A 24,386-nucleotide genomic window follows, 5' to 3' on the forward strand; every position below is an offset into this window, starting at 1 on the left:
TTTCTCTGTGCGGTGAAAAGGGTTCAGCTGATTATCATGTACGTTCACTCCGTCTCTGAGCAGTGAATCCATTAGAACCCAGGAGTGTGGCCTGGCTCCCAGGCATAAAAGCCTAAAAGAATTCCTGACTGAAGTTCAAAAACAAGTCTTGCCCTGTATCTGCCCCAAAGTTCATTCTCAAGATTAACTACATATTTGTTAAGCCCTGTTTCAACTCCTACCGCATGAAAGAGGTACTTGTTTGCAGAGTTTATCTGAGCTACAACTATGAAGCATTATATTTTATACAAATAAGTGAGATTCTTAGCAATTTTATTATTCCTTTTATGAAACACTATGTAATATAACGTTAAAATCTACTAGCACTTGCATTTAAAAGATCTGATCCTTTTTATTTAATCAGTGGGCGTTTTCTCCCTTTATATTGCTTTTTAATCTTGTGAAGTAAATCACTAATTATTGTTCTAATAAAAAAACCTGCAGTGAAATTATACATCTCTTTTTTACTATCACCAAAGTAATTTTTCTTCAAAAGAAAAAAAAAAGGAAAAAAAGCAGGAAATATTTTATGATGAACCTAAACGTGCAGATTTCCTTCGGGGTCCACGAGGGCAGGGATATTCCCTGTGGAGGAAGCATTTTTTTTTTAATCACTTCTGTACAGCGAGGGCTTCGAGGGGTGGGGAATGGGGGGGGGCACTTGAGGTCTCAGCCAGACTCACAAAGCAAACGCCGTGAACATCACACTCAGCTGCATGGCCATGGCATTCACAGGGCTGACAGATTCCTCCAAAGAGTATTCCATCCACGCGGTAATAGCCCGGGAGACAGGACTGCAAAAGAAGGACAGGTGACCATGCGGGTGAAGGCAACTTTACACAAAATGCAAATCATCTTCTTCCCAATACGTTAGAAATATAAACCGCTCAATTTTCCATGAATGGAGACATTTTTCGCCCAAATATGCCATAAAATGCACCCATCTTAAGCATATGATTCAATGACTCTTTTTTTAGTAAATTTACTGAGTTGTGGGACCATCACCATAATCCAGATCCATGTACATTTTAACGGTAGAAACATGCACACAAAACCGTAATGGCTGTGCAATGAGCCAGCATACATTGTAGCGGTTTTCCACTGCAATATTCTTAGAAATCACGTAACAGCCATTTAACCAGTGTTTCAATCAAGAGGATTTTTTTCTCTCAACTTTTTTTCTTTTGCTTAAAATGTAGTAAATGTTGCCGTCCAAGTGTTAAACGCAGGTCTGTGTCAAACGGCATCGGTTTAATAGAGCAAACATTACAGGTGCGCTTTCCTCTGGCCACATGCTGGACAGGCAGCCTGGGTGTGCAGGGGCAGGGAGGCACCCCAGACACTGTACTTCACGTCATCGTTGTGATGAATCTGAGAAATGGGCTCTATTTGATAGATGTGGAATCCAGAACATGGAGCGTTAGCTATGGTCCATGGTGACGGTGCAGTGATTCCACGCCGAGTGTGCACACCTCCAAGACCCGTGTCCACAGGCTGCCCAGGGTGACGGCAGACACTAAATGCGTCCGGCGTGCAGCCCGGGGAATGATTAATTTGGAAGCTGGCTCACTCCCTTAGGGGCACGGGAGGAGGGGGCATGGATTTGTTTTCTATTGTCCTAAGAATTCTTAAAGAGCATTTCATTATAGTAACAATATACAATGCCTTCATTCACACTGACCTTGGGAAAGTCCCCTGACACCTCCCGGCAGGCAAGCTCCCCTGGGGACAGCGTGCTTGTCTACAGATGGGCTTTGAGCAGCAGCTGCCTGGGGGTCTGGTGGCGGCCACGGGGCTCCCCCAGATTCCATTCCCAACTGATAGCTGCCTTATTCTTTAAGTCAGATTCTGAGTAAGAGCTGGATAAAAGGATGAGTTCTTCTGCTTAACACAAACTCTTGCAAAGGAGCCTTGAGCTTCCTGTATGATGCTTGAGCCATCATCCCAGGCACATCAGCACTTTCCCTCCAAAGCCCCGCCCTCTTGTTCTCCAGCATCTGCTCCCTGTTGCCCCCTTGCGGTCCAGCTGGCGGGGCTCCCACTCTCACGGTTGTGCCTGCTCTACCTGTCGCTCCCCTAAGCCAAATCCACATACTATGAGGTGGTCTGAGGGTCATTTATCCATTAAGCACTAGGCCTGCAGGGATTAGGACTTATGAACATTTTTTGGTCCTAAAAATAAATGAGATGTAAATAAAAGTTCACTGGTCCCCACCCTGTGGCCCAAAAAATATTATAAAATTTTAAAAATAGAAATAAAAATATTTAATTAAATATCTACACAATGAAGCTTTAGGCCAACTTTATTAACTGCAAAATTAATAAAGATAGAAACAGATTATAGGTTAAATGATCTCACTTTGTAAAAATGCTTGCCAAGAAATCATAGCTAATGACACATGTTCACAGTCACAGTCGGTCATGGGTTCATGAGAGGCAGGACCTCATGCCAGTTGGCAGGGATGAAGTTCAAATCCTGATATGACCACTTCCTAGCTGTGTGACCTTGGTCAAGTTACTTAACCTCTCTGTTTCTCCGTCTCCTAATCTGCAGAACAAAAAGTACACGAAGGGCCTACCTGATAAGGTTGTTGTAGGGATTAAATGAGGTAACATATGGAAAGGGCTGAGTATAGTAAGAGAGAGTTATTACCAATATGTATGTCCAAATAACTTCAAAATATATTTCAAAATTTTTAAGCAACAGAATACATTTACTGATGACTACAAGTGTAGTTTTAGATACTGCATATGGAGGTGGAGTCCACCAAAGTAACACAGCCAGGGGCCATCAAAGATCTCCAAACAGGCCTGGCTTGTCTAAAGCTTTCGGTGTCACAGGTTGGTATTTGGTAAATGTTCAGATATGATCAAGTTCAATCCTCCTTAGAGATGCAAAATATGGCAGGAGTGTTACAACATTCCTGTTGACTAAGCAAGACAGTGACACCTACTTAGGGTATTCCCAGGTGCCCCACAGGAAACAGATTTCTTTAAACAACGTGTTTCCAATATTCCAATAGCCCCCCCAAAGTCTGAAGTTTAGAAAAACCAGGTTTCCAAAGCTAAAATTCAAACGCACACCATGACATCACCTTCAATGCACTTTTCCCCTGTAGGAAGGAGAAGAGGAAGAGGAGAGGAAGAGGAGGAACGTTACCTCACAGGAGATGCCCGCATAGCCTTGGGGACACTCGCAGTGCTCTACCTCTGTGGCTAGGGACAGGTCTATAACATTAGGGCTGGCAGTGTCCAGAGAGACAGAATCCAACCTGCAAACAGACAGACAGGGCCGTTACACAATTTACACACTCGCACACGGCATCTAACACCTCAAAGAAGATGAATTCCTAAGAAAGATTTAATTCAAACAAAATGGTGATGGGACTTTTGTAAGTAACTAAAGATTTTCACTACAGTACGCTTTCTGGGAGCTGTCATTAGTCCCTGGAAATGCCTTGGACATTTGGTACAAGACGAGCTGCTGTCCATACACAGCTGCAAGAAAGTTCTGTGGGGCCTGTTCCCAAAAATGAACAGACTTCAGAAGAAGGAGCCCACTCAGCTGAACTCTCTCTAGTGCAGAGAGACTGTCGCTGAGCGTGCAGTTCTCTGTTTGCTTCAGCTGCATCCAATGTGTACGCTTAGCCTGGCATTGCCAGAAACTGACCTTCTCGAAGTAACAAAATAACTGAGGATGGATTCATGAGCTTACATAGTCTGTGAAAATCTAATACCATTAACACCAGGAAGGTGAAAACCAGATGCAACACAGTTAACAACCATCACCTCACTGGGTATTTCTCACAAAATCACCCTGAAAATTTCTGATCCCAACACCAAGTCTATCTCCTACTAGAATACATTTGTCAGGGACAATTATGCTTACGCCTTAGATAAAATTATAGTAATAAAAATAATTGCAAGGCAGTTCCATTAGCTGTGTTCTTAAAGTAATCAAGTAAAGTATATCCAGCTCAAAATCTACGCTACATAAAGACAAGATCAACATACATTTTCCCTCCTCTTCCATACTCACCTGTAAAGAGCCATCTTTGCAGAATTGTAGTTGGCTCTGATCAAGAGATGTGTCACGTTGGCCAGGACGGTCATCAGCTGGTCGCGATCGACCTCCCTCCTGCTATGAAGATCTCGGAAGTTCTCAGGCACAAGTCTAACCACGTTCAAGTACTCTTCGTAGGGCTGCAATAACAGGCCCTCAGCCTGGGTGCTTAAAGTGAGTCCATTACCCTAATGTTTAAAAACAAGCAGAAATATATTCATAATTCAATTTCATGATCAAACATTAAAAGCAGATTTTGTATTTAGCCATGTAGCTTTTCATTTGTGTGCAGGTTTTTGGCCAAATATGTAATGATGTCCATAGCCCTTGGTCAAGAACAATCAGAGAAAGGATGTGATTGTCTTCCTCTCAGAGGGATTTGGATAATAAGCCTAAAGACTGTCTTTTGCTGGGATCTCAGAAAAGAGACAAAGTCATGCACTAGCCCACAGTTTCCCTCAAAGCAACAAATCTGACACCCCTAATCTTTCTTTTAATTGAAGCACAGTTGACTTACAACGTTTCAAGGGTACAGCAGAGACCAAGGCCTTGCTGGGTCTTTTTGTGATGGGAGTGAGGATACAGGAGCAGGGACAGAGGTGGAGGACAAAAATGACAACGCATCTTCTGTCCCCGTAGAGCCAGGCACTGCTGCCTAATCGTTCACGTGGGGAGGATGTGGCAGGAGGGAAAGAGGGATCCAAAGGGCTGACTAGGAAGTCCCAACGTCAAGGGAAACCTCCTCTCCCTCTAAAATGTGAATAGACAGGTCAGCTACAGGAGCAAGGGGAGAGCGACACGTGCTTCCTTGAGGGAATTCTGGAAAGCCCCAGCCTGAGCAGAGTCCCAACAGGCAAAGCACTGCTGAACGGCCACCTGGCCCTGGGCTCCTGCTACTGTGGGCTCGCTTAGCACTTGCAGTCGTAAAACTGCTGCCCCACGAAGCCCTCGGCTCTACAAAGCAATGTGAAAGCAGTTACCTTAATGATGACATCGGCATGAGACATGGGGTCACCATCTGCCGTCTCCACTGGGACCTCGTAAGACACTGTGTACTTCAGGAATCCGCCAAACGCCGTCAGCTGGAAAATTTAAGTGACAGTTAGCACCGAAGGGAAGGATCATAGCCCTCGTAAGAGCACATGGTGGCTAGGACCCACCTGGAAACAACTAGGCTGCGAAGCCACAATACGTAAAGACTTCACATTAAAGGCAATGGAGAGGAAGCACATTATACGAATATTCTGTTTAATCGATACCACGAAATGCAGGATACTGTTTAAATGCACAGAAGAAAAGGTACTCCTTCTTAGAGACTCCAAGGTGAATTACTCTGAACTTGTGCTAGTTCCACGATAGACCTTTATTTCACTTAAGGACTTTAGGCGGTGGGGACTTTGATCCACAACTACAGCCTCAATATTGGGGGTCACCGCCCTGCTTGTAGGAGGGCACAGAGCAACATGTGTGATCAGCTACAGGAAGGACAAAGGGTTTTCTTCCTAATCAGACATCCTTCAACGTAAAAGAGAGATTCTCTTCCTGCCAGCTATGTTACAGCAGTACAATGTTCAGAATCCAATCTCTGCACCATAAAATTGGAGAGGTGCTCTCCAGACACAAACAAAACGAAACTGTGGAATTTTGGTGATAAGATCCCATTCTCAGTAGAAAACATCTACTAAGACTGTAATTTGATGGGAAAAGTAAACATTTGCAAAAATAAACACTACTTAAACACACACAAAACAGCTATAAAATTAAAATATAACCATCAAATTAACTGGAAATGTACCATGGTATGAGGCCGACACTATACATACTGCGACTTCAAAACAAGCCAAAGGCCTAGTTAAGGTGAGCAGGGAGCTGTAGGTATGGAAAGAGATTCCACTGGATGTATTTTCAGATCAATCAGAATCTGGAGGGAAGTTGCATAGTTGGTGAGGGGGGACGGGACCACGTCATTGAAGCGAGAGGTTAAATCATATCAACCAACTTCCCACTTTGTAGAATCACCTTTGAGCGTTTTCTTTTTTTAAAATTTATTTAATTTATTTATTTATTGGCTGCATTGGTCTTCATTGCTGCACGTGGGCCTTCTCTAGTTGTGGAGAGCAGGGGCTACTCTTCGTTGCGGTGCGTGGCTTCCCCTGTTGCAGAGCATGGGCTCTAGGCTCTAGGCTCTCGGGCTTCAGTAGCTGTGGCACGCAGGCTCAATAGTTGTGGCTTGCGGGCTCTAGAGTACAGTACAGGCCCAGCAGCTGTGGCTCATGGGCTTAGTTGCTCCCGTGCACGTGGGATCCTCCCAGGCCAGGGCTTGAACCCATGTCCCCTGCATTGGCAGGCGGACTCCCAACCACTGCGCCACCAGGGAGTCCCTGAGCATTTTCTTAAAATGGAAAGGATTCTATCTGTTCTTAAACATGAACTTCACGTGAGCAACAATCATGATAAAGAAGCTGGGGGCTATGCAAGGACCCCCTGCACACCTGAGGGTGTTCTATACACCAGGTAAGATAGGTACTCGGCTGACTTCACAGAGCAGGGATGCGAGAGACCTTCACAAAGGCCCAGGTGACCCAGGAACCCAGAGCAAAGTAGAAAGTGTGTCCAGGGAGAAGAGGACAAGACTTCATACAACAGACCACCTATGACAGGGCCAGGAAGGACACAAGTTCATGTTTTAATGATGCAATAAAGTCAAACACGGATAAAAAGACCGTGTGAGTCAGGTGTGATATTCTGCCCAACACTCAAGAGACCAATTGAACTATTTGCAAGGCCAACCGTTCTTCCTTAATATGCTCTGAGATCTCTGCCCCAGATGCTGTCACCGGAAGTACCTTGTTGCCCAGGTAGGCCTCTGGGGCTGACCAGTAATACTGGGAGGTCAGCCTCTGCCCCACCTCCGAGCTGTTGATGCTGATCTGGTGACGCCCGCCCAGCGCGTCCTGCTGAGACGGGAGCCGGCTGGAACTGACCAAGTCGGTGACCAGCCACCCGGACATATCTTTCACCTGAAAAAACATTCAAGAATTTTAGAACATGAAATCGCAGTCACCTTAGGTTTCCCCCAGCCCAGCGCTACTATCGTCACCATGAAGGGACAGACGCACAAAGCTCGGAGAGGATGGAGTTAACACACGATGGCCCTTGTACTCAAAAGATCCAGAAAACCTGAGAACGAGTCATGCATCCCCCAAACCCAGATCAATTAGAAGCAAACAGACAGCAGAACCATAAAGGCCACAGATATATACCTTAGACTGAAAAAACAGCAAAGACCTCAATAAACGCACTGAATTACTTGTCTTTTGCTACCTCTGACTTCGCTGTTGCCCCCTGCTTCTTAGCCAAATGCCAAAAACTGTATAAAACAACCTCCAGATTCTATCTCCCCAATTTGTCACCTGCGTAGAGATGACAGGAGGTCACCCACAGGGACACCCCATTCTCAAGTACTGAATGGGATCCCCCCCTCCACAGCCGCTGGTAAGGATGGAGGAGGGAGAGGAGGAGGGGGGGGCAGGGAACAGCCCTAACCCTCCAGCCATCACGCCGTCTTCCCTAGACCCCCCTTAGCACCCCCTCGAACTCATTCCCCCCAGACTCCCAGTTCCCCAAACAACTGGTTTACCCTGCCTGTCCTCGTAATCTCTCTGCCACCTGCTGCGTTCCCACCCTTGACAGCTTCTTTGAGCTAGAAAATTCTGCATGTCACCACGTCCTGCAGTGCTTCCTGGCCTGAGACCAGTGTGGGGCTGGTGGGCAAGATCTGAAATTTCCCCACAGAAGAAATTTACACAGGATGCATTCTGCAAAGCTGTAGTATCCTATTGCTTTCATAGGAAAATGTATGAGGGAATAAACACATGACCTAGAAACTTCAGTGAGGCTTTTGGTAAGTGGGCAGCCTTTGATCCATGCCGATGTCAGTGATGTTACAGAAAAGACAGCCTCATCGCTTTCTAACACAGCGCCTGACTCTCAGAAGATGCCCCCACCTGACTGATGGGCCAGGAGAGGCTGTCGCAAACGTCAGAGACGCCAAAGCAGAAGCACTCCGTGCAGCCCTGCGGGTTCCTTTCCTCCAAGTTATAGAATCCCGGCTTGCAGCGATCACAATGTTTCCCCTCCACATTCCCCTGCAAATTGGAGTAAAAAATTAGCTTTTGAAACCAAGAGGTGGACAGACTAAAATGACATTAGTAAGAAAGATGTCTGACAATCCAGAGAAACAGGTAAACAAAAAGACACTCAAAGTCAATGTGAAGCCTCATGATGTCACATTTTCCAGATAGTCTGAAATGTTATCATTTGACCTTGTAGTCAAGACTGAGGCTAGAGGTATTAGAGCTTGGTTGTTGTCTTTAAATGGCTTTTTCATACCGTTTTGTTTTAAATCTTCTATGCTGATCTTTCAAGCATTTTAAAATCTGAAGAGGACATGGTAATTGTTTGTCTTGTTAATAAATACTCAAGATAATTTTCCGTCATAGGTAACATGCCTAAGACTCTGCTTACGTGAGAATAAGCACTAGACACAGCTGGAAGTCCAATGGATTACGGGGGAGACGGTTATTAATGTCAAATAGCCAAAAAGCACCTCCCTGGCACCAGGTTCATGTATTTCTTATCATCGTTCAGTTTCTTTCTAAGAGAAACCCCAAATAATCTGCCTTTAATTAATCTTCTAGAAATGTAGTGTTTACCTCATTCTCCTCTATACGTAAAGCTTAAAAAAGATGTCATATACACTACTATGTATAAAATAGATAACTAGTGAGAACCGTATAGCACAGGGAACTCCACTTAATGCTCTGTGGTGACCTAAATGGGAAGGAAATCCCCAAAAGAGGGGATATATGTATATGTATAGCTGATTCACTTTGCTGTATAGCAGAAACTAACACAACATTGTAAAGCAACTATACCCCAATTGAAAGAAAAATGTCATAGAAGAGGCATTAGGCCAAGGCCTAAGAAGTGCAGTATTTGGTTTCAACCAGGAAGTCACAGAAATACCTCTGGAATATCTGGCCACTGCCCAAGAGGCACAAAAAAAGAAAATCAGGTGCCCACCTAAGTCCAAGGACATATTCTGTGGCCAGTCCGTTGTGACATAACACCCTGCTTCTCAGGAAGGCATAGGGGAAGGGATAGTTTCACTTATCCTCGATGCTGTGCTCAGCACCCAACCATCTGAGCCAGGGGAACGCATTCTGTTGTCAGGAAACCTCAAAGGAAACTCGAGGTGGCTTTAATAACCTCCGCACGCGTACCTTACAGAGACAGGACTCGGAGCACAGCTCCTCGTTCACGCTGCCGGCGGGGTTACAGTCACAGGGCACACACACAGGGTAACCCTTATAGCCAAACTGGCAGCGATCGCATCTTTCTCCTGCGTAACCCTCCTTGCATGGACACTGACCTGGCCACTTCTCTGTGAAGAAAAAAGACAAAATGACCCAACAGCAAGATAAGAGAGGTTTAAAGCAGGGGTTGGCCAGCTATTTCTGTAAAGGCCCAGAGAGTAAATAGTTTAGGCTTTTTGGCCAGCATCTCTGTTGCAATTATTCAACTCTGCCGGCAAAGCAGCCACAGAGAATACATAAACAGATGGGCAAAGCTCTGTTCCAATAAAACTTTATTTAGAAAACAGTGGTGCCTGATATGGCCCATGGTTTGACAACCCCTGGTTTAAGGAAAGAAAAGAGAGATGGAAAGCACAGAGACTAGAGGGAGTGTAAAATGGTGCAGTAGCTTTGAAAAACCATTTGGTACTTCTTCAAAGTGCTAAGCGTAGAGTTACCATAAGATCTGGCAATACCACTCCGAAGTATTTAGCCAAGAAAAATGGAAACATACATCCCTCCCAAAACTTGTACATAAATGTTTGTAGCAGCACGATTCACAATAGCCAAAAAGTCAAAACTACCCAAATATTTATCAACGGATGAAGAGACAAACACAAGTACAATGCAGCATCACCCAGCAACGAAAAGGGCTGAAGTGCCGACACCAGCTACAACATAGATGAGCCTTAAAACATGGTGCTCAAAGAAGCCAGTCGCTTAAAGACCACATATCGTATGGTTCTGCTTATATGAAATGGCCAGAAGCAGCAAATCTCTAGAGAGAAAGTAGATCAGTGGTTGCCTAGCGCTGGCGACGGAGGCGATGGGGGTGGGGACAGGCAACAGCTGCCAAGGGTAAGGGGTTTCTTTACGGGGAGGTGAAAATGGACCAATATCGGATTGTGGTAATGGCTGCACCCACGAATATGTCGAAACACAATGAACTGTACCCTGTAGATGGGTGTACTGTACAGTCATCAATTATATCACAAAATCAAGTTTTTTGTTTTGTTTTGCTTTGTTTTTTAAAGCACAGAAGCCATAGTGAAGGGCAACGAGGATATCTTTGCTTTTAATGCCAGCTTTGAAAGTTGTGTACTCTTGGCCAAGTGTCTTAAGTGCTCTGAGCTACAGTTTCTTACCAGTAAATTGGGTAAAATAATTTTTACTTGCTGTGATTGAAAGTTGAAACGATATCTATTTTAAGGTGAACCCAATCAAAGGTAACTGTCGCCATCATCATCATCTCATCGCAAGTCGCTCCTGTAATGTGCCCTCCCCCTGGCCGCGGGGCCCACAGAGGGCACATCCTTCCCTGCTGATCAGTATCCATTTTCACTGCTAGTGACGGGGCACGGGAGGGGCTCACAGGGGTCTCTGGACAGATGCAACCTATTCCGGAGACTCTGGTATTTGCAAGTCCATTTGCCAGTTTTTGAAATGGAAAGAACACTGACATTTACCAAGTTAACTAGGGGATTTGCTTGCTTTGTGGGAGGATGTGTGCTAAAGCCTCTGGGTGTCTTCTGAGAGCTAAATAGGGTGATTGCTATTTACGGTTTCACGTGTGGCTTGACACACAGCCTTGTTTCTTCTCTCAGCAAACGCTAATTAACCTCTCAAATGTCATTTCATCCCCCCGACATTGCCACCTCCACCCCGTCCCTCCCTCCCGTCACGATTCCTAACTCTGCTTTAAGCCCAGGGCACTGGTCCCTACCTCGGTATTATACATGGACTTGTTCATTTAATGTCTGCCTGTGAGCAGGGACCTTGATCATCTTGTTCAAGGATGTGTATGTTCCCAGGTCCTAGAAAACTGCCTGACACATAGTAGATGTTTGATAAATATTTGGTGAGCAAAAGAGTCAATAGAGAATCCTATCACCAAATGGCCACACAACAGTAACAGTCTCACTAGGTAGAAATCTTCCACGTAAACACACAAAAATCAATTTCAAGCACAAAAATGAATCAAGTACTCACCTCTGTGTAAGTCAGAATGAAGGTCATCCTTAATACAGACAGAACTGAGGGACCCCAGAGGGTCACAGTCACAGGGATGACAAGGGTTGTCCTCATAAGGAGACACCTGAAAGGCAGAGGTTGCCCCAGATTATCTTGCTAGAAATAACAGCAATATTAGTGTTAACATCGACAATAATACCAACAACAGGTACTCACTTTTTATCCAAGATGTGACTGTCACAATGATTTAGTGTACCCAGGGGGTGTAGGTCAAGCCAGGAAAGCCCAAACATCCTTTTGACGGTGACAACAGCTGGCATCATTAGCAAAGTGTCATCCTTTTCCATTATCACAGCTACCTAGCCCCCTCGCTCTGCTGTCTCCTGGAGCCATGCAGAAGCATCTCGTATGACCTGACCACCACAGGATTCCTGTGACAGCTACATATCATGTCAGTTGAGGAGTGAGCACTCCCTATGGGCCAGGTACAGCTTCTTTAGTTACTGGCTGACTTTCCGTGTGGACACAGTATCACAAAACTCTGAGATGAGCAGCCAGTACACCCCCAATTCAAGTTAAGTAACAATGGTGAACATCCTCCTCTGAGCAAGAAAACAGGATGGATAGAGCAGGAAATCAATATCTGAAGAACACTACCAGCATATTATAAGAATATAGATGAAATGTTACAAAAGGAAATGTCTCCAATCCTGAGGCTGACGCGTGGCGGCCTGAGCTCTTTTCTACCGCAAAGCTGGGCGACCGCAGAGACGCTCTTACCCCCTGTGGTCTGTAATAGCCATCCACGCAGGTCTCGCAGTTGACGCCCACGGTGTTCTGCAGGCAGTCAATGCAAACCCCTCCTCCTCTGAACTGTCCGGCAGTATTCAGACTTCTCTTCTGATTCGCCACATTTTCATCATAGTAACAGTCTTTGGCTTTATTGTGGCAATTGCATTCTAGGAGAATATTTTAACATCTCAATTAATATAGATACCACATCCTAGATAAAGAAAAGCCTTCCTCCCCTAAGTAAGTTTTGATGAGCATAAATTAAATTAAACTTATGGAAGAAGTCACTCTAGCAGGACCTGGGCAATATTTCGGAGGCGCTGGGGAATAGCTAACCAAATGACAAGTATGCACTCCCACCTGATCCATTAGCCTGTCTCCTGGGATCGTATCTTGCAGAAGCACTTGCTCACTTGTCAGTGACAAAGGTGATCACTGCACCATTGCTTGTGTTAACAAAAGACTGGTAACAAGCCTTACCAGTCTTTACCAAGCTTTACCATAATCAAAGCAGCTGATACCACAGGTAGCTGTGTTGATTACGTTACATCCATATGATGGAGTTCAGTGCAACTGTTTCTAAAACAGCATTTCACAGTGCCAATATGGAAAGATCTCCTTTAAGATATATTGTTAAACACAAAAGCAATGCAGGGACTTCCCTGGTGGCACAATGGTTAAGAATCTGCCTGCCAATGCAGGCGACACTGGTTCAAGCCCTGGTCTGGGAAGATTCTACATGTCGAGGAGCAACTAAGCCCGGGAGCCACAACTACTGAGCCCATTTGCCTCAACTACTGAAGCCTTAGTGCCTAGAGCCCATGCTCTGCAACAAGAGAAGCCACCGCAATGAGAAGCCAGCCCACCGCGAAGAGTAGCCCCCACTCACCGCAACTAGAGAAAGCCCTCACGCAGCAACAAAGACCCAATGCAGTCATAAATAAATAAATAAATAAATAAGTAAATAAATAAAAGCAATGCACAGAATGATAACGCGTTAACACACCAGGTTCTCTGTATGAACTGCGTGAAGCATAAGTATATGTTAATATATGCTTTACTTGCATAAATATTTCAGGAAGAAACTACCAGAAAATAATAAAAAGTGGGAAGGATGGAGATAGACATATATAAATAACTTATATATATTGTAGATATTGGACGCTTGTGAATATATTGCTTATTTAAAATTGAAATCCAAATTTATAAAGAATAAATGAATATATGGGAAGGGAATCTTAGGGAAATAGCAAATTGATAGCCAATACATTCAGGTCTCAGTCCTTTAAATTTTACTAAGGTGGTCTGCCGCTTTATGAACTACTTGAATATCTAAGAAAACCAGTTATTTGCTAATTACAAATGTTAAGTCACCATAAACTGAAGCATATGAAGTGGGGAAACTTTACATCCTTGCAATTCTCAGTGGCCTTACCTTCACACGTGTTGCCAGAAGAAACAGTGCCGGGCCTCCAGGGCTGCTGGTGGTACCCAGGACAGCAGCGATTGCAGCTGTCACCACACGTGTTATGTTCACACTGACACTGGAATTTCTGGACAATAAGGAATATAAAATTGCATCTGGAAATCTACCTGTATGCTTTTCTTAATTACATTTAAGAAGAACCCATCAGAGTCAAATACATAACAAGAGTCTACAATTGAGGACATATGGCAGTATATAAGCAAACTGGTGTTTTATTTTTAGAAACAAAAATAAACATATGACCTGTTTACAGAAAGAAGTGAGAAGGAAGAAAGCAAAACTAACATATGGCTTAACTAACAAAAACTTTTCAAAAGAGACACGTTGACTTGAAAGGTTTGCAAGCTCCTTCTTGATATTAATAACCTTCTTTGATATTCATCTCTATATTTTTCACCATTAATAAGAGAATAATCCTATTCAGGAATTAAATTATTACAAAGATTGGGAAAAAATAAGAAGTAACTTCATATAAGTTTTTAAAAGAAGAAAAGAGAATGTTTTCTTCACTTAATATTATGCTAAAACAGGGACACTTTGTTTTATCTTGATTTAGCACCACAAAAAAGAAAGGGTGAGAAATTAGGAGGGGAATCTTTCTTTTAAAAAATATAAACATAATTTCTAACTGCATGTGATTTTCACTTGACTATCTTATAGAGAAGAGCTTCAAAATTCAAAAGGCCACTGAATTGCGCACTTTAAAATGGTTAAAATGGTAAATTTTATGTTATGTCTTTTTTACCCCCCAAAAAAAAAAATTCATGGAAAGGATTTAATTAGAAACATATTCTCCAATCAAAGCAAAATGAAATTGTTTTAAAAATTAAACCAATTGGATTATCTTAAGATCTTTTTTGTAGCGTGATTTTATAACTTTCAACACATGCCTTGAATAAAAAAGTGCAATGCAAACATTATAGCTACAACTTCTATTTTGAAGTTTTAGTAAAATGTGAAATACTACAACTTACCTTTGTAGTTTCATCCCATGGGCAGCTACTGGCATGGCCGTAACAAATACACATTCCTCCAACAGAAATGTCTTTTATTGAATAGTAGTACTAAGGAAAAAGAAAGTTACAACCAAAAGTTAAAACCTCTTCTAATTCAGTGGGAAGAAAATGTTGGCACTCCAACAAGTATCTCAGCTGTAATCGGTAATCTAAAAAACAGATAAACATTTTAAACTTTATTTCACGCACATGTAAATATAAATAAAAGATTTATGTTCAATTAAAATAATGTTCAGATTAGCTCATCAACAGAAACCAAAAAGGAAAAACAGAGACCAAAGGAGTTTAAAAAGAATTTCTCAACTTGGTTGCATCATAAACCGAGGCAAGTCCTGTTTGAAACCCACGCTACTGAAAACTCTAAAAAATATTCTTACATTGAATACAGTGCTATATAAAAAAAGATATAATAACTCATGACCAAGTATGATTTATCACTGGGATGCAGAGTTAATTTAACACACAAAAGTCAATAAATGTAAATCACTACATTAACAGAATAAAGGAGAAAGATCATATGATCATTTCATTAGATGCACAAAAAGCATTTTACAGAAGGCAACACCATCATTAAAAAAAACTCAGCAAACCAGAAGTACAAGAGAACTTCTTCAGTCTAATGAAGGCATGTCCATGGAAAACCTGGAGCTAACAGTGAAAGATGAAGTGCTTTCCTCTAAAATCTGCTCTTACCACTTCTATTCAACATTCTATGGAAGGTGCCAGCCAGTTCAATAATGCAAGAAAAAAGAAGTCAAAGGCAAACAGAGTGCACAGGAAGACCAAACTGCTATTATTTGTAGATGACATGATTGGGTGCATAGAAAATCTATCAAAAACTACCAGAATATGTGAATTTGGCAATGTCTCAATAAACAAATATGAATTGCACTTCTATATATTAGTAAAAAGCAAATGGAAAATAAACTTTAGAAAGCAAACTATTAACACTAACATTCAAAAATATAAAATACTTATAAATAAACTGAACAGAAGATGGACAAATAAACAAATAATAGATCATTGCCAAGAGGAATTAAAGAAGACAGAGATAAGTGGGGAGGCATAGCACATTCATGGACTGGATGATCCAATATTGTCAACATGTCTTCCAAAATTCCTCTTAAATTCATCTATGGCATCAATGGAATACCAATGAAAGTCTTAGCAGGCTTGCTTGCCTTCTTTCTCTCTCTTTTTTTCTTTTTTGCATTAATTGACAAACTAATTCCAAAACTTAGAAGGAAACACAATGAAATTGGAACAGCCTGACCAATCTTGAAAAAGAACTGAGTTGGACAATTACAGTAGCTGACTTCGAGACTTACTACAGTAATCAAGAAAGATGTTATTGGCATAAGGATAGACAAATAGATCACTGGAACAGTATCGAGTCCAAAAACGCACCCACAAATAATAAGGCCAAGTAATTTTCAACAGGGCACCAAAACAATTTAAAGGGAGAAAGGAAAGTATTTTCAACAAATGGTGCTGGAACAATTGTATATGCACAGGGAAAAAAGAACTTTGGCCTCTACCTTACACCAAATACAAAATTAATAAGAAATGGAAAACAGATGTGAAAGCTAAAACGATAAAGCTATTACAAGAAAGCATCAGATAATATTTCTGTAAACTCGGGATAAGCAAATATTTTTCAGAGCGGAACAGAAGGCACTAAGTATAAAAGAAAAATGATAAATTTGACTTTATCAAAATTAAAACCTTCACTCATCAGAAAGTGGGTAAGCAAGAGATAAGCCAGGGCAGAGAAGGCATCTGCAGTGTAGACACATCTGACAAAGGACGTGGACACAACATATAGAGATCTTTTATAACTCGGGAATAAGGGGACAGATAATCCAATTTAATAAAAATGGCATCAGATATAAATAAGCACACGCTCAACATCAGTCACCAGGGAAATACAAATTCATACCCCGAGGAGATGCCACTGTGAGCACATCAGCACGGCTGGGGTGACAGTGACTGACAGACACCCCAGCGTGTGAAAGTGTGCAGTGGACCCAGAACCGTCACACACGGCTGGTCTGTAAACGGTACAGCTGCTTTCGATAAGGTTCAATAGACTCTTAAAAATTAAACATATAGCTATCCTGTAACTCAGTAATCCCACTCCTACTTTATCCGAGGGATTTGAAAATGTTTGTCCTCACAAGCCTTGTATGTTTACTATACACTGAAAATATGTACATTTTCCTGGATGTAGCTTATATCTCAAAACTTTAAAATTTTCTTTTAAGTGGGGAACAAACCAACTATTCTCACTTGATCAGATGTAGAGCTACATTAGAATGAAGAAATGACCACTACAGCCGCTGCACGACGGCATCATGAGACGTGTGGGGACGAGGGGACCTGAGTGCACATCAGAACCATCAGCTGATTAAAAGTGGCGTTTTTAACAAAGCAGAACTAATGATTTTCAACAAAATAAGAAAAAAAGGCCGACCTGGAAGGAAAAGTCTATTTCCCTTAAACAACATAAACTTTCCCCAGTGATCAAGAGCCCTGCCACACTTACTCGTCTTGTGACAATAGGGTCGAGGTCTTTAGGGTCCCGGTGGCTGAGGGTCATAAGATCGGCATTGAGGGTTCGAATGCGCTGTAAGCGCAGGCGGATGTATCGTGCGGAAGTAAATTCCAACAACTTGGGTGAAAGATCGTCAGAGCTTGGTCTGCCATTGATTAGTGATGTATGAATCTAAACGTAAAGACATCAAAATAAAGAATATCAATTTTAAGCATGCAAAAAAAAATAGCTCTGTTTAAATTTGGGACATAATCTTTACAGATACTATCTAAAATCAAATCAAACAACCAGGTTCTTGTACAGATCTAATATTCGTTGACATGTGAACAGTATAATCACAGTCCAAGTTCAATTTATTCAAGTTATTCAGTCCAGTGTCCCAGAGATGCTGTAAACCTTTAAATAGGACCGCTTCTCCTAGTGCCGTGAAGGCGTTTTACCACAGGCTTCTCTGAAACAGATTCTAAATGTCATGAACAGACTCGAAAGAGTGGGGAAAAGTGCCAGAAAGGTTTGTAACCCGTTTTCTCAACTCTGCTCTTGAAACAATGCAGGGCTCGCTGCAGAGTTCTTGCTGTGAAAAGCACTTGCAGGGTTTTTGTAGTTTTAGCTCATCAAGTCTTGCTATTAAGGCATGGCTTGTTTTTGATTGCACGCTGACTTAAAGGTGTGTGTGCAGTCCGGGTGTGGAGAGCACAGAGCTGGAAATCTTCCTGAACCATCTGTAACCCTCAACACCCCCAGAGAGAGGGAGAACTTCTCAGAGAAAACTGGGAGCTCTATCTTTTAGAGGCCTTGTGGCTCTCCCTTTAATATTCTAGCAAATCTTGTTTCCCTGGTGCCATGGGAAGGATACTCCGAGGAGGATCTGATGTTATTAAATTACAGCAGAGTGAAGGTTGAGGGACCTCCCTGAAGGGAAGAAATCAATACAGTAAAATGTGTCCGTAGTGACATTAATCATCAGTAGACACCAGTCAATGACACCTTAACTACAGCAGCTAGATAGTTAAAGATCTCTGTGATCTGTACCAGGAAAGATCTTTTTTGAGTGTTCTGTGTTGGCTCTTGTGATGGCTATGTTGTCATTGGAGGTGGGGGCACTGATGAAAAAATCAGACCTCCCGGCCGGCAGGGGGCGCCATACCTCTCCATGCTCAAGCGGCACCAGCCTGGAGTAATAGGAGGTGCAGATCACTTCGTCATCTGCCCTGTAAGTGGGCGGCCCCCGCCTTGGAGTGATGTTGTAATGGGTCAAGCATTCCGTGTCGCTAACTGCGTAGTACTGCCAGGGGCTGAACTCCATGCCATCCAAAGAACGCTCCAAAATCCAGTTTCCAGGCCGTGGGGCGTTGGCAGCTTTGATGATGACATATGCGACTTGAAAGACCTGGAACAAAACCATTGAAAAGTCTCAATCGAGAATCAGCAGCAAGCGCTCAAAAACCAAAGTGCCTCTTGAGAGTACTGCCACACGATGATGGCCAATGTCCCTTTGAAGATAACTTCTCATAAGTATTAATCAGAAATGTATCATATGGGACTTCCCTGCTGGTCCAGCAGTTAAGACTCCGGGCTTCCAATGCAGGAGGTCCGGGTTCCATTCCTGTTCAGGGAACTAGATCTCACATGCTGCAACTAAAGATCCTGCACATCCAACACAGCCAAATAACTAACTAACTAACTAAATACGTATCTTGTAAATGTTTTCCTGATGGCATTTGTTTTCAAACTAAACTAAAAAAATACTCACAAATTTGTATTATTACTATTGTTATTATTAACAGTGTTAATATTAACATAAGTGTTTGTTTTCTTGTTTCTAGTGTCTTTCTCCATCAGGGTTCTGAATGATAATAGTTGTGTTATATTTCATTAGTAGTAGTGCTAAATGTATTTCTCATATAGTGATTTGGAGATAACACATCTGAACATGAGAAAAAACCTCAGCCCTTTACACACCTATCACAATGGTTAAAACCCAGAACACTGACAACACCGGATGTTGGTGAAGATGTGAGCAACAGGAACTCTCATTCATTGCTGGTGGGAATGCAAAATGGTACAACCACTTGGGAAGACAGCTTGGTGATTTCTTACAAAATTAAACCCAGTCTTACCATACAATCCAGCAAGTATGCTCCTTGGTATTTACCCCAAGGAGCTGAAAACTTCCATAGGTGAATGGATAAAGGAAATGTGATACAGCCATACAACGAAATACTATTCAGTGAATTTTTTAAAAATGAGCTCTTAAGCCACAAAAAGACATAGAGTAACCTTAAATGCATATTGCTAAGTGAAAGAAGCCAATGTGAAAAGGCTATGTACAGGATGACTCCAACTACATTGCCTCTGGGCTTGCTGTTTTTGTGTTTTTTGCTTTAAGCCTCTCCCCATCTTAGCTCTCACCAATTCTAGGAACACAAGAGCCCTTAAAATTAACCTACCTTAAACCACAGTATTTTACATTTACCTACTGAATTATTCCCTGGGAAGGATGGTTTTATCTCATTATAATAACGATGCTTACCTACAAGAAATGCCCCCAATAAAGTGTAGTTGGCAAGTGATTTAAGTGTGATATTTTGACTACTCATGTTCATGTGCAAGTTTCCTCTAGAACACAACCCCTGTTTCTTAAACACATTAAAAGCAAAATAATGTTCTCGGATTTCAATAATGAGGAAAATCAAGAACTGTGTACCTGTTATGAAAGCTTGTATCTGGAGCTGAATGTCCAATGTTTAAAAATCTAGAACCATCTTCATTGATTTAAACCACTTTTTAAAAATTAAAATAATGCAAAGGCTCTTTTGCCCTAGCATAAACATCTCCAGAAAATTCTCCTATGAACATAATTACATTTTTTTCCTTATTGGGAGTTTATTAAAAAAAAACTTTTCCCCCAATTTTGTAATTCATATATTCCTTAATTTATATTTTTAAAATCTACTATTTTATAATATTACTGAAAAACACTTTTCAGACATACCTGGCAATTAATCTTATTGTCTCCTCTAGAACTAGTCCCAAAGAACATCAGGACTTTTTTTTTATACAGCTTGGGGCAGGTTAGTTTCACCTTCGCAGAGATCCAGCACTGTCCCAGAACACCAGGATAGAATTGCTTTCCAATTGGTTTTCATACTGATCCCCAAGCCAACTGGAGGGAGGACACCCCCATCTTTACTCATCACTGTCCAATTGCTTTGCAAATATTTTCATCATGAAAGGAGAAGTCTATGAGTATGTGGACCACTGTGGCATGTGTTAAGATAGACTTTACAAATGCAGGTGCCAAGTGAGACCAGGCAGTCCATTTGAGAGGGATGGAAATCAAGGTCATTTGCAAATGGAATGACTGCATTTGCCTTCTGTTTTCTAGTTTCACATTTGAAAATGGAAAGAACCAATGGGTTTACCTCTTGCATGTTGAGAACTTCGTGTATATCATCTCATTTAACCCCAAACAAACCCAGAGTTTCAAGTTACTGTGGGTCTCATTTTACATATTTGGAAACTGATGCTTAGAGAGGTTAAAAAACAAACTACTGAGTTGCAGATCCCAATGAGAAACCAGGGGTCTCACTCCAGAGTCCTTGGCATCCACTATATACACCCCACAAATGTCCACACACACTAAGGTCACTGAATTTTCTATTTGTAACCCCAGAAAAGGACTCCTACATTCCCACTGGGTGCTGATTTCATGTCTAAACAGGAACCGTGGCAATTGCTTCTGTTAACTCTGCAGCTTCTTTTGAGACAGCCCAGGATGTGTGGGGGGAGAGGATGGAGAGTATGCAAGAAACAAAAACTCGTGCTATGTAGCACTTGCCATGTCTAAGGACAATGCTAAGTGCTTTATTAGAATTATTAGCTCTTCGAACCCTTCCAACTACAGTCTTATGAAATAGGTACTGTTACTTCCCCTATTTACAGATGAGGAAAGTGAGGCACAGAAAGGTTACATGATCTTCCCAGGACCTCACACATACTAAAATGTAAACCACACTTCTACAGATTGCAAGGAAAAGGAATGAAACCCCCAGCGGAGCAACTGGTGGGTACCAACCGATTTCCCAAACCTCCGACCTCAACCAGTAGCAATTATTTCAATGCCATGTTCTTGTACTTTCATCAAACCCTTATCAGCTTTTAGAAGGAGAGCTCCATCACGTGTAACGAAATGATACCCAGTGGAAGAACAGCCATAGTGGGAAAACTTCAGGACGATCCTTCCAGGGATCAAGGTGTTCAGCTACGAAGCTGGGCCTGGTTCTCACAATCTCTCACCAGTTCTCTAGGTCCCCAAATTGGAGACCAGGAAACAAACCAAGAAAGGGACTATGAGATATAAATCTGTAAAAGAGGAAGAGGAAGCTATGAAACATCTAAACGCAATTTGTTTTCACTTAAGTCACGTTATTGGCAGAATTGTGTCTCTCCAAAATTCACAGGCTGAAGTCCTAATCCCTAGTACCTCAGAATGTGACTTTATCTAGAGAGAGCATCTTTAAAGAAATAATCAAGGTCAAATGAGGTCATATGGGTGGGTCCTAATCCCATCTGACTGGTGTCCCTTTAAGAAGAGAAGATTAGGACCCAGACACCTAGAGACCTAGGGTCAAACCTGTGAGGACACAGCGTGAAGATGGCCGTCTGCAAACCAACAGGTGAGGTGTCAGAAGGAATCAACCTGGCCAACACCTTGATCTTGGACTTCCTGCTCCCAAGACTGTTTGCTAATAAATTTCTGTTGTTTAAGCCCCCAGGTCTTTGGTATATGCTACAGCAGCAAATGAACACAAGCTAGTCTAATTCACCAGTTGTGTGTTGACAAACAGGTCTTAACACCTAATATAGAAAAAGTGAGGAATTCTCTGTTCATATATAGAATTTTAAACCTCTGCCCAAATGAAATCCATGATATTTCTGTTGCCACTTTTTAGCATGGTTGACTGAACTGCCTTTTCTCTCCATATAAGGTTGGCTGAACACAAAGTGATGACACAGGGCTTTCACTAAATTCAGAGTCACTGAGGTCTTGCCAAACCTGCAGCTGATACAGCCACTTTCAAATCCACTTTCATCAGGGTTTTCCACCAAGAGGCCTTTGTTAATGATCACTGGAATGCACATAAACAGGCCACATAAATAAGGCACATGCACACCAAACACCACTTTCTACACAGGAATCCAGACAGGAATTTTCATGTGGGCCTCAATCTTAAATATATTAAATCCACCTCAGGCGCAGAGATACGAAAAATACACAGAGCCTAATTCTCCAATATCAGGGGTCAGCTTCAGACGTGCTTGGGGGAGCGAAATGTCTCTTCTCCGTAGAAAGCTCAGCTGCGTAACCTGCAGGGACCCGCGTAACCTGCAGGGACCCGCGTAACCTGCAGATATCACAGAGCCCCGACTGGAAATTCCCCACGCAAGCACTTACCTGCCTCCAAGGCCATAATGAAACAGTGAATGGAGAATTGTTTTCTCTTACCTGATGGGAATGACTTTTTCATAGGCAAAAGAGATTTAGTTTTAACAGTCAAATTACATTAAAAAAAAAAGAGTTCTATTTGATAAGTAATATTGCTCAAGCATCCCTTTTAAAGTGGTCAATCTGTGCTTTATACGGTTTATTTCTTAGGACATTATTAGACAATAAAATTCAAAGTGATCATCTGAGCTAATATTTATTACTCAAGCATAAAGAAGTAATTATTTACTAGGAGGCTAATTACTAATGCAGCTGTAACTCCCTTCTGGTTTTAGAGACCACCGAGTACGGTATGGACCACTGAAGCAGCTAACAATGGATAGTCATGTGAGGTAGCAACAGACACTCGGCAGAACAAGAGAAGTTAGGGGTTTGGACCTTTACGTGGCACGTAGGATCCATGGGACACACATTTTAGGTAAATCTCTTGCTGGCAATGATCTTGAAATGTCATTCTATTTGACTTTAGTGGCTGTTTTACTGTTATCACCTCATTTTAGGACCAGTATACAAAATTAACAGGCAAAAGGAAACAGTTTCATGAATGAGAAGTGTGGAAAAAGATAAGTTTTTTCTCTTTAAATTTGCACCTGTCAATAGAAGGGCAGGATAAACACGCCAGAATCCAGTCTTCCCCCGCCTGCCCCCGCCCCACCCCTTCCTTTTCTCCTTGCTTTTTCTTTTTGTTGAGGGCAGGAGGGACTGACTACTTGTAATGGAAAATTTAAATCAAGTAGGTTTCTTTCCTGACAATTCTTAAAGCTTCATGTCTCAGAAAATCAAGGAAGGCTCACTTTGGAACCAAGTTCAGATTCTTCAAGTGGACACTGAGGAAAAGCCAAGGTGAGAAAGCCGATGACCGAGGAAGGAAGGGCAGAGATTGGGGCCCGTCGCAGAAGCAAAGGGGAACCAGGACCAGTTACCTGAAGATGAGAAAGGAGTATTTAAAACCCCTTCAGAAGGAGTTCTGTTTTTCATCAACTAGAAAAGTTATTTCAAAAAGAGCCCACGGGAAGCTGTCCCAGGGTCCACAAGCCACTGGTTCCATCTCAGGATGACTAAGGGGATTATTTCAAAGGAAATACTGTTGAGGCATGTTAAGAATCTACACTGGAAAGTGAGAGGCTGGTCTCCATTCCTAGTCTCCATGGATCTCCCTGTAGACTTGCTCCCAACGTTCAATTTCACAAAGGGTTCTGGGGTGATTTGGCTAAGTTTTGTGGGACATGTGTTGGAATGGCCTCAAAAGCACAGCCAGGCAGGTCACCAAATGTCCTTTGTGGGGATCTTCACTGCTTCCCCTCCCCCACCTGTAGGTGCTGGGTGACAGCTGAGCCCCAAGAATAAGGTAAACCCGCCTGCAACATGCAGTGGCTGGCTATTCTGGGGCCTGAGAAATGCAAAGAGCGCCTTTCCCGTCCCCCAGCTCCTGACCACCCATCAGCAGGAGTCATTGGTTTGCACCCAGGGACACCTCACCCTTTGAAATTACATTGGGCTTTTCCCCCAAACGCAATGCAGTTTGTTCACGATGGAAGAGAGCAGGCAGTAAATACCATTCCTTGCTTCCCCACCCGACTGTGAAGGAGGCTCGGGAGT

The 24,386-nt window shown here is 42.4% G+C and overlaps 1 protein-coding gene across 1 annotated transcript in view; it reads right to left on the reverse strand.

Moving 5' to 3' along the window:
• The window catches only part of LAMA1 (laminin subunit alpha 1), a 124,346-nt gene that overhangs the window by 70,667 nt on the left and 29,293 nt on the right, over nucleotides 1-24,386 (reverse strand). Inside the window, exons 4-16 of the mRNA XM_057698208.1 lie at nucleotides 18,426-18,668; nucleotides 17,270-17,449; nucleotides 14,683-14,772; nucleotides 13,658-13,775; nucleotides 12,211-12,389; nucleotides 11,449-11,554; nucleotides 9,388-9,548; nucleotides 8,110-8,250; nucleotides 6,949-7,122; nucleotides 5,083-5,184; nucleotides 4,079-4,290; nucleotides 3,200-3,311; nucleotides 723-833 (exon numbers count right to left, since the gene is read on the reverse strand). Coding sequence (XP_057554191.1) covers nucleotides 723-833; nucleotides 3,200-3,311; nucleotides 4,079-4,290; nucleotides 5,083-5,184; nucleotides 6,949-7,122; nucleotides 8,110-8,250; nucleotides 9,388-9,548; nucleotides 11,449-11,554; nucleotides 12,211-12,389; nucleotides 13,658-13,775; nucleotides 14,683-14,772; nucleotides 17,270-17,449; nucleotides 18,426-18,668 — 1,929 coding nt within the window. The remainder of the gene's footprint in view (nucleotides 1-722; nucleotides 834-3,199; nucleotides 3,312-4,078; nucleotides 4,291-5,082; nucleotides 5,185-6,948; nucleotides 7,123-8,109; nucleotides 8,251-9,387; nucleotides 9,549-11,448; nucleotides 11,555-12,210; nucleotides 12,390-13,657; nucleotides 13,776-14,682; nucleotides 14,773-17,269; nucleotides 17,450-18,425; nucleotides 18,669-24,386) is intronic.

Source organism: Hippopotamus amphibius, chromosome 11, assembly GCF_030028045.1.
Source record: "Hippopotamus amphibius kiboko isolate mHipAmp2 chromosome 11, mHipAmp2.hap2, whole genome shotgun sequence".
Classification (NCBI taxonomy): Eukaryota; Metazoa; Chordata; class Mammalia; order Artiodactyla; family Hippopotamidae; genus Hippopotamus; species Hippopotamus amphibius.